This window comes from Oncorhynchus gorbuscha, unplaced genomic scaffold (assembly GCF_021184085.1).
Source record: "Oncorhynchus gorbuscha isolate QuinsamMale2020 ecotype Even-year unplaced genomic scaffold, OgorEven_v1.0 Un_scaffold_1236, whole genome shotgun sequence".
NCBI lineage: Eukaryota > Metazoa > Chordata > Actinopteri > Salmoniformes > Salmonidae > Oncorhynchus > Oncorhynchus gorbuscha.
The window spans coordinates 157,647-169,227 of NW_025746072.1; the positions used below are offsets into that span (position 1 = coordinate 157,647).

Consider the following 11,581-nt stretch of genomic DNA (forward strand, 5'->3'; position numbering starts at 1 on the left):
CTTGTTTACATACCCTAACATTACTCATAACATCTACTGCATGTTACATACCCTACATTACTCATCTCATATGTATATAACATCTCATATATACTGTACTCTATACCATCTGCTAACCATATGACCAATAACATCTGTGGCTACCATATGACCAATAACATCTGTTTACATACCCTACATTACTCATCTCATATGTATATATGTACTCTATATCATACATACCCTACATTACTCATCTCATATGTATATAACACTCTATACCATCTGCATCTTGTTTACATACCCTATTACTCATGCATCTGTTTACATACCCTACATTACTCATCTAACATCTACTGCATCTTGACCATTAACATCTGCTATACCTATGCATCTTGACCATCTCATAACATCTACTCTATACCATCTAACCATGTGACCATTTTATACCAACATCTGCTAACCATATGTGACCATACCCTAACATCTGTATATACTGTATTTTATACCATCTACTGATCTTACCAATCACTCATCCATATATTTATATGGACATATTCCTATTCCATCTCTTTAGATGTGTGTGTATTAGGTAGTTGTTGTGAAATTGTTAGATTACTTGTTAGATAACATCTGCTAATCGCATTGTGACCTAACCATCTGCTAACCATGTGACCAATAACATCTGCTAACCATGTGACCAATAACATCTGCTAACCATGTGACCATTAACATCTGCTAACCATGTGACCATTAACATCTGCTAACCATGTGACCAATAACATCTGCTAACCATGTGACCAATAACATCTGCTAACCATGTGACCATTAACATCTGCTAACCATGTGACCATTAACATCTGCTAACCATGTGACCATTAACATCTGCTAACCATGTGACCATTAACATCTGCTAACCATGTGACCATTAACATCTGCTAACCATGTGACCAATAACATCTGCTAATCATGTGACCATTAACATCTGCTAACCATGTGACCAATAACATCTGCTAACCATGTGACCATTAACATCTGCTAACCATGTGACCAATAACATCTGCTAATCATGTGTATGTGACCATTAACATCTGCTAACCATGTGACCATTAACATCTGCTAACCATGTGACCAATAACATCTGCTAATCATGTGTATGTGACCATTAACATCTGCTAATCATGTGTATGTGACCATTAACATCTGCTAACCATGTGACCAATAACATCTGCTAATCATGTGTATGTGACCAATAACATCTGCTAACCATGTGACCAATAACATCTGCTAACCATGTGACCAATAACATCTGCTAATCATGTGTATGTGACCAATAACATCTGCTAATCATGTGTATGTGACCATTAACATCTGCTAACCATGTGACCAATAACATCTGCTAACCATGTGACCATTAACATCTGCTAACCATGTGACCAATAACATCTGCTAATCATGTGTATGTGACCAATAACATCTGCTAACCATGTGACCAATAACATCTGCTAACCATGTGACCATTAACATCTGCTAACCATGTGACCAATAACATCTGCTAACCATGTGACCAATAACATCTGCCAACCATGTGACCAATAACATCTGCTAACCATGTGACCATTAACATCTGCTAACCATGTGACCAATAACATCTGCTAATCATGTGACCAATAACATCTACTAACCATGTGACCATTAACATCTGCTAACCATGTGACCAATAACATCTGCTAATCATGTGACCAATAACATCTGCTAACCATGTGACCAATAACATCTGCTAACCATGTGACCAATAACATCTGCTAACCATGTGACCAATAACATCTGCTAACCATGTGACCAATAACATCTGCTAACCATGTGACCATTAACATCTGCTAACCATGTGTATGTGACCAATAACATCTGATTTGAAATATTCATAGTTTTGATTTAAAATATATTTTTGATTTGTTTAACACTTTTTTGGTTACTACATGATTCCATATGTGTTATTTCATAGTTCTGATGTCTTCACTATTATTCTACAATGTAGAAAATAGTAAAAAAATAAAGAAAAACCCTGGAATGAGTCGATGTGTCCAAACTGTTGACTAGTACTGTATGTACACACACACACACACACACACACACACACACACACACACACACACACACACACACACACACACACACACACACACACACACACACACACACACACACACACACACACACACACACACACACACGCGCACAAAGCCCTTCACACCACGATGCACACACACACGCACAAAGCCCTTCACACCACGATGCACACACACACACACACACACACACACACACACACACACACACACACACACACACACACACACACACACACACACACACACACACACACACACACACACACACACACACACACACACACACACACACACAGATCATTACATCATGACTGCCGTATCATTCAGTAGTCATTTACATCACGAACCAGAGTCAACTTTTACCTGTGTGTAGTTTTAATGACTCAGCATAGAGAGGAAGCCATTTTTGTTCCTTAGAACTACAAACATGGAGGAGATATGATAGAACAGAACTACAAACATGGAGGAGAGAGGTCTAGACAGATCCTACAGAGGGACAGGATCACCGGGAGCTTGGCACATACAATACATGAGACGACTCTTTACACACACACACACACACACACACACACACACACACACACACACACACACACACACACACACACACACACACACACACACACACACACACACACACACACACACACACACACACACACACACACACACACACACACACACACACACACACACACACACACACACCTGACCAGTTTCCTCTTTTGTCTTATTTAACAATAAATCTTTCAAGTTCTGCAAACTCATTGTCAAATCAAATTATTCAAAACAAAACACACAAACAAACAAACAACAACTAATGTTAGAGAGACTCAAGAACGTACATTTGGTTCTAAGGCAATATAAGTGCTGTCAAAACCCAACGTTGTCAGGACGTTTTCAGAAGAACGTTGTCAGGACGTTTTCAGAAGAACGTTGTCTGAAAGACATTGTCTCTCAGTTTGTATGAAGTTTGCCTGAACGTTGTCAGAACGTTGTCAGAACGTTGTCTGAAAGACATTGTCTCTCAGTTTGTATGAAGTTTGTCAGAACGTTGTCAGAATGTTTTCCAAACAGAACGTTGTCAGGACGTTGTCGGAACGTTGTCAGAACGTTTTCTAAACAGAACATTGTCAGGACTTTGTCAAACCTCAAAGATGATCAGAACGTTGTCAGCACCGTAAGTTGTCTGGACGTTGTCTCTTGGTTTGTATGACAGTCAGTCAGCCAGTCCATCAGACAGTCAGTCAGCCAGTCAATCAGTGAATCAGTCAGCCAATCAGTCAGTCAGCCAGTCCATCAGTGAATCAGTCAGCCAATCAGTCAGTCAGCCAGTCAATCAGTGAATCAGTCAGCCAATCAGTCAGCCAGTCCATCAGTGAATCAGTCAGCCAGTCAGTCAGTCAACCTGTTAAACAGCCAATCAGACAGTCAGTCAGACAGTCAATCAGACAGTCAGTCAGCCAGTCAATCAGTCAACCAGCCAATTAGACAGTCAGTCAGCCAGTCAATCAGTCAACCAGCCAATCAGACAGTCAGTCAGCCAGTCAATCAGACAGTCAGTCAGCCAGTCAATCAGTCAACCAGCCAATCAGACAGTCAGTCAGCCAGTCAATCAGTCAACCAGCCAATCAGACAGTCAGTCAGCCAGTCAATCAATCTACCAGCCAATCAGACAGTCAGTCAGCCAGTCAATCAGTGAATCAGTTAGCCAATCATTCAGTCAGCCAGTCCATCAGTGAATCAGTCAGCCAGCCAATCAGACAGTCAGTCAGCCAGTCAATCAGTCAACCAGCCAATCAGACAGTCAGCCAGTCAATCAGACAGTCAGTCAGCCAGTCCATCAGTGAATCAGTCAGCCAGTCAATCAGACAGTCAGTCAGCCAGTCAATCAGTCAACCAGCCAATCAGACAGTCAACCAGCCATTCAGACAGTCAGTCAGTCAATCAGACAGTCAGTCAGCCAGTCAATCAGTGAATCAGTCAGCCAGCCAATCAGACAGTCAGTCAGCCAGTCAATCAGTCAACCAGCCAATCAGACAGTCAGCCAGTCAATCAGACAGTCAGTCAGCCAGTCAGACAGTCAACCTGTCAAACAGCCAATCAGACAGTCAGTCAGCCAGTCAATCAGACAGTCAGTCAGCCAGTCAATCAGTCAACCAGCCAATCAGACAGTCAGCCAGTTAGCCAGTCAATCAGACAGTCAATCAGACAGTCAATCAGTCAACCAGCCAATCAGACAGTCAGTCAGTCAATCAGACAGTCAGTCAGACAGTCAATCAGTCAACCAGCCAATCAGACAGTCAGTCAGCCAATCAATCAGTCAACCAGCCAATCAGACAGTCAGCCAGTCAACCAGCCAATCAGTCAACCAGCCAATCAGACAGTCAGCCAGTCAATCAGTCAACCAGCCAATCAGACAGTCAGTCAGTTAGCCAGTAAAATAGTCAGCCAGTCACTCAGTCAAATAGTCAGCGACTCAGCCAGCCAAACAGCCAGTCAGTTAGTTAGTCACTCCAGTTCCAGTATTAAATCCAGTTCCTGTTCACACTCCAGTTTCAGAATTTAATCCAGTTTCAGAATTTAATCCAGTTTCAGTATTTAATCCAGTTTCAGTATTTAATCCAGTTTCAGTATTTAATCCAGTTTCAGAATTTAATCCAGTTTCAGAATTTAATCCAGTTTCAGAATTTAATCCAGTTTCCGTATTGAATCCAGTTTCAGTATTTAATCCCGTTTCAGTATTTAATCCAGTTTCAGTATTTAATCCAGTTTCACTATTTAAAACTGTTTCAGTATTTAATCCAGTTTCAGAATTTAATCCAGTTTCACTATTTAAAACTGTTTCAGTATTTAATAGTTTCAGTATTTAATCCAGTTTCAGTATTTAATCCAGTTTCAGAATTTAATCCAGTTTCACTATTTAATCCAGTTTCAGTATTTAATCCAGTTTCAGAATTTAATCCAGTTTCAGAATTTAATCCAGTTTCAGAATTTAATCCAGTTTCAGAATTTAATCCAGTTTCAGAATTTAATCCAGTTTCAGAATTTAATCCAGTTTCCGTATTTAATCCAGTTTCAGTATTTAATCCAGTTTCCGTATTTAATCCAGTTCCCATTGTTAAAGCAGTTCCATTAATCCTGTTACAGTGTGAAGCTGTGATCCAGTCTCTTTTCACATGTAGTCCTCAGAGTTCTAGAAGCTCCCCTGTTAAGAGATGGACTGATCAGTCCTCCCCCTCTCTCCGGTTCTCACCCACACTCACTCCTCTCCTCAAAACAGTGTGTGTGTGTGTGTGTGTGTGTGTGTGTGTGTGTGTGTGTGTGTGTGTGTGTGTGTGTGTGTGTGTGTGTGTGTGTGTGTGTGTGTGTGTGTGTGTGTGTGTGTGTGTGTGTGTGTGTGTGTGTGTGTGTGTGTGTGTGTGTGTGTGTGTGTGTGTTTGGCGCCTGTCAGTCAGAGGAGGAAAGGGGCCTGTGGTTGTCTTGTCGGCACAGTGAGGCTAGGGGTCTGGGTGTTGTGACTTCACTTCCTGGTGTGAAGGTTCTGCTGGAACTGGGTGCTGGTGTAGCGGATGTGGAACCCCTTCTTACTGATGGTGTCGTCGCTATGGAAACGGATCAACACCGCGTCACCCGCAGAGTAGATCTCCTCTCTCGGCTAGGGAGGGAGGGTGAGAGATGACAGGATGAGAGGGAGAGAAAGAGAGAGACAGAGAGAGATAGAGGGATCAGGGAGAGAGAGAGAGAGAGAGAGAGAGAGAGAGAGAGAGAGAGAGAGAGAGAGAGAGAGAGAGAGAGAGAGAGAGAGAGAGAGAGAGAGAGAGAGAGAGAGAGACAGAGAGAGAGAGAGAGAGAGAGAGAGAGAGAGAGAGAGAGAGAGAGAGAGAGAGAGAGAGAGAGAGAGAGAGAGAGAGAGAGAGATAGAGGGATCAGAGAGAGATGAGAGAGAGAGAGAGATAGAGGGATCAGAGAGAGATGAGAGAGAGAGAGATGGAGAGAGAGAGAGATAGAGGGATGAGAGAGGGAGAGAGAGAGACAGAGAGAGAGAGAGGGATCAGAGAGAGACAGAGAGAGATAGAGGGATCAGAGAGAGAGAGATGAGAGATGGAGAGAGACAGAGGGCGATCAGAGAGAGAGAGAGATTAGAGAGAGAGAGAGATGAGAGATGGAGAAAGACAGAGGGGGATCAGAGAGAGAGAGAGATGAGAGAGAGAGAGAGAGAGAGAGAGAGAGAGAGAGAGAGAGAGAGAGAGAGAGAGAGAGAGAGAGAGAGAGAGAGAGAGAGAGAGAGAGAGAGAGAGAGAGATGGAGAGAAACAGAGGGGGATCAGAGAGAGAGAGATGAGAGAGAGATGGAGAGAGACAGAGGGGGATCAGAGAGAGAGAGGTAATGTAGAGGTGAGAAGATGGAGGGTAGAGATAATAACAGTAGATGAAAACATACAGTACAGTTCACTATTTCTTCTAAAATAAATAAAAAACATTATCCACACATTGTTGGATTTTCAACATTGCAACAAACACTGCTACCCAGAGCTAGTTCCTGGTTACCCTGCCTACGGCCAAGATAACTGACAACAAATACTGGTAACCAGGGCTAGTTCCTGGGTAACCAGGGCTAGTTCTTGGTGACATAGGTTATGTATGTGATTAAATAGCATTCAATGACACCTACCCCATCTATCCCCCCCTCCCATCCTTACCCCAGAACCACAGAACCGTCCCAGTCTGTGTGAGTTAGAGTCATTATGTATGTGATACCCCTCCTTACCCCAGAACCACAGAACCGTCCCAGTCTGTGTGAGTTAGAGTCATTATGTATGTGATACCCCTCCTTACCCCAGAACCACAGAACCGTCCCAGTCTGTGTGAGTTAGAGTCATTATGTATGTGATACCCCTACTTACCCCAGAACCACAGAACCGTCCCAGTCTGTGTGAGTTAGAGTCATTATGTATGTGATACCCTCCCATCCTTACCCCAGAACCACAGAACCGTCCCAGTCTGTGTGAGTTAGAGTCATTATGTATGTGATACCCCTCCTTACCCCAGAACCACAGAACCGTCCCAGTCTGTGTGAGTTAGAGTCATTATGTATGTGATACCCTCCCATCCTTACCCCAGAACCACAGAACCGTCCCAGACTGTGTGAGTTAGAGTCATTATGTATGTGATACCCCTCCTTACCCCAGAACCACAGAACCGTCCCAGTCTGTGTGAGTTAGAGTCATTATGTATGTGATACCCTCCCATCCTTACCCCAGAACCACAGAACCGTCCCAGTCTGTGTGAGTTAGAGTCATTATGTATGTGATACCCCTCCTTACCCCAGAACCACAGAACCGTCCCAGTCTGTGTGAGTTAGAGTCATTATGTATGTGATACCCCTCCTTACCCCAGAACCACAGAACCGTCCCAGTCTGTGTGAGTTAGAGTCATTATGTATGTGATACCCTCCCATCCTTACCCCAGAACCACAGAACCGTCCCAGTCTGTGTGAGTTAGAGTCATTATGTATGTGATACCCTCCCATCCTTACCCCAGAACCACAGAACCGTCCCAGTCTGTGTGAGTTAGAGTCATTATGTATGTGATACCCCTCCTTACCCCAGAACCACAGAACCGTCCCAGTCTGTGTGAGTTAGAGTCATTATGTATGTGATACCCCTCCTTACCCCAGAACCACAGAACCGTCCCAGTCTGTGTGAGTTAGAGTCATTATGTATGTGATACCCCTCCTTACCCCAGAACCACAGAACCGTCCCAGTCTGTGTGAGTTAGAGTCATTATGTATGTGATACCCTCCCATCCTTACCCCAGAACCACAGAACCGTCCCAGTCTGTGTGAGTTAGAGTCATTATGTATGTGATACCCTCCCATCCTTACCCCAGAACCACAGAACCGTCCCAGTCTGTGTGAGTTAGAGTCATTATGTATGTGATACCCTCCCATCCTTACCCCAGAACCACAGAACCGTCCCAGTCTGTGTGAGTTAGAGTCATTATGTATGTGATACCCTCCCATCCTTACCCCAGAACCACAGAACCGTCCCAGTCTGTGTGAGTTAGAGTCATTATGTATGTGATACCCTCCCATCCTTACCCCAGAACCACAGAACCGTCCCAGTCTGTGTGAGTTAGAGTCATTATGTATGTGATACCCCTCCTTACCCCAGAACCACAGAACCGTCCCAGTCTGTGTGAGTTAGAGTCATTATGTATGTGATACCCCTCCTTACCCCAGAACCACAGAACCGTCCCAGTCTGTGTGAGTTAGAGTCATTATGTATGTGATACCCTCCCATCCTTACCCCAGAACCACAGAACCGTCCCAGTCTGTGTGAGTTAGAGTCATTATGTATGTGATACCCTCCCATCCTTACCCCAGAACCACACAGAACCGTCCCAGTCTGTGTGAGTTAGAGTCATTATGTATGTGATACCCTCCCATCCTTACCCCAGAACCACAGAACCGTCCCAGTCTGTGTGAGTTAGAGTCATTATGTATGTGATACCCTCCCATCCTTACCCCAGAACCACAGAACCGTCCCAGTCTGTGTGAGTTAGAGTCATTATGTATGTGATACCCTCCCATCCTTACCCCAGAACCACAGAACCGTCCCAGTCTGTGTGAGTTAGAGTCATAACCATCGTACAGCTCTATGTAGTCATAACCACAGTCCGCCTCCTCCTCCACCTCGAAGGTCGTAAAGGTCAACTCTATTCCGTAACCCTCCTCTGACGTCACCAACCACTCACAGTCCGTATGGCCTGGAGAGAAGAGGAGAGCAGAGAGGAGACGAGTGTACAGTAGAGTAGAGTACAATCGAGTATAGTAGAACATATTAGAATAGAGTAGAGTAGAACAGAGTAGAGTAAAATAGAGTAGAGTAGAGTAAAATATAGTAGAGTAGAACAGAGTAGAGTAGAGTAAAATAGAGTAGAGTAGAGTGGAGGAGAGTAAAATAGAGTAGAGTAGAACAGAGTAGAGTAAAATAGAGTAGAGTAGAGTAAAATAGAGTACAGTAGAACAGAGTAGAGTAGAGTAAAATAGAGTAGAGTAGAGTGGAGGAGAGTAAAATAGAGTAGAGTAGAACAGAGTAGAGTAAAATAGAGTAGAGTAGAGTAAAATAGAGTAGAGTAGAGTGGAGGAGAGTAAAATAGAGTAGAGTAGAACAGAGTAGAGTAAAATAGAGTAGAGTAGAACAGAGTAGAGTAGAGTAAAATAGAGTAGAGTAGAGTGGAGGAGAGTAAAATAGAGTAGAGTAGAACAGAGTAGAGTAAAATAGAGTAGAGTAGAGTAAAATAGAGTAGAGTAGAACAGAGTAGAGTAGAGTAAAATAGAGTAGAGTAGAGTGGAGGAGAGTAAAATAGAGTAGAGTAGAGTAAGATAGAGTAGAGTAGAGTAAAATAGAGTAGAGTAGAGTGGAGGAGAATAAAATAGAGTAGAGTAGAATAGAATAAAATATAATAGAGTAGAGTAGAACAGAGTAGAGTACAAAAGTGTAGAGAAGAGTAGAATATATTATAATAGAGTCAAATATAATAGAGTAGAATATAATATAATAGAGTAGAATAGAATAGAGTAGAATAGAGTATAATATAGTTGAATGGAATTGAGTAGAATAGAATAGAGTATAATATAGTGAAATAGAATGGAGTAGAATATAGTGAAATAGAATAAGGTAGAATATAGTAGAATAGAGTAGAGTAGAATAGGGTAGGGTAAAGCAGAATAGAGTAGAATAGAGTAGAGTAGAGTAGAATAGGGTAGAATAGAGTAGAGTAGAATAGGGTAGGGTAAGGTAAAGCAGAATAGAGTAGAATAGAGTAGAGTAGAGTAGAATAGAGTAGAATAGAATAGAGTAGGGTAAAGCAGAATAGAGTAGAATGGAGTAGAATATAGTGAAATATAATAGGGTAGAATAGAGTAGAATAGAGTATAATAGAATGGAGTAGAATATAGTGAAATAGAATAGGGTAGAATAGAGTAGAATAGAGTATAATAGAATGGAATAGAATATAGTGAAATAGAATAGGGTAGAATAGAGTAGAATAGAGTATAATAGAATGGAGTAGAATATAGTGAAATAGAATAGGGTAGAATAGAGTAGAGTAGAATAGGGTAGGGTAGGGTAAAGCAGAATAGAGTGAAATGGAGTAGAATAGAGTATAATAGAATAGAGTAGAATAGAGTATAATAGAATGGAGTAGAATATAGTGAAATAGAATAGGGTAGAATAGAGTAGAATAGAGTAGAATAGAATGGAGTAGAATAGAGTAGAATATAGTGAAATAGAATAGGGTAGAATAGAGTAGAATATAGTAGAATAGAGTAGAGTAGAATAGGGTAGGGTAAAGCAGAATAGAGTGGAATGGAGTAGAATAGAGTATAATAGAATGGAGTAGAATAGAGTAGAATATAGTGAAATAGAATAGGGTATAATAGAGTAGAGTAGAGTAGAATAGGGTAGGGTAGGGTAAAGCAGAATAGAGTGGAATGGAGTAGAATAGAGTATAATAGAATGGAGTAGAATATAGTGAAATAGAATAGGGTAGAATAGAGTAGAATAGAGTATAATAGAATGGAGTAGAATATAGTGAAATAGAATATAGTAGAATAGAGTAGAGTAGATTAGAATAGGGTAGGGTAAAGCAGAATAGAGTAGAATAGAATATAGTAGAATATAGTGAAATAGAATAGGGTAGTATAGAGTAGAATAGAGTATAATAGAATGGAGTAGAATATAGTGAAATAGAATAGGGTAGAATAGAGTAGAGTAGAATAGGGTAGGGTAGGGTAAAGCAGGATAGAGTGGAATGGAGTAGAATAGAGCATAATAGAATGGAGTAGAATATAGTGAGATAGAATAGGGTAGAACAGAGTAGAATAGAGTGAAATAGAATAGGGTAGAATAGAGTAGAATATAGTAGAATAGAGTAGAGTAGAATAGGGTAGGGTAAAGCAGAATAGAGTGGAATGGAGTAGAATAGAGTATAATAGAATGGAGTATAATATAGTGAAATAGAATAGGGTAGAATAGAGTAGAATAGAGTATAATAGAATGGAGTAGAATATAGTGAAATAGAATATAGTAGAATAGAGTACAGTATAATAGGGTAGGGTAAAGCAGAATAGAGTAGAATAGAGTATAATAGAATATAGTAGAATGTAGTGAAATATAATAGGGTAGAATAGAGTAGAATAGAGTATAATAGAATGGAGTAGAATATAGTGAAATAGAATAGGGTAGAATAGAGTAGAGTAGAATAGGGTAGGGTAAAGCAGAATAGAGTGGAATGGAGTAGAATAGAGTATAATAGAATAGAGTAGAATATAGTGAAATAGAATAGGGTAGAATAGAGTAGAATAGAGTAGAATAGAATGGAGTAGAATATAGTGAAATAGAATAGGGTAGAATAGAGTAGAATAGAGTATAATAGAATGGAGTAGAATAGAGTATAATAGAA

General features: G+C 41.1%; 1 protein-coding gene across 1 annotated transcript in view; it reads right to left on the reverse strand.

Annotated features, from left to right (window-relative positions):
* Positions 1–5,450: 5,450 nt before the first annotated feature.
* LOC124021867 (dorsal-ventral patterning tolloid-like protein 1) overlaps positions 5,451–11,581 on the reverse strand; it is a gene marked incomplete at its 5' end in the record, with an annotated part of 15,402 nt that continues 9,271 nt past the window's right edge. The window contains 2 exons of the mRNA XM_046337003.1: positions 5,451–5,769; positions 8,712–8,881. Of these exons, the coding sequence (XP_046192959.1) occupies positions 5,635–5,769; positions 8,712–8,881 (305 nt within the window). The remainder of the gene's footprint in view (positions 5,770–8,711; positions 8,882–11,581) is intronic.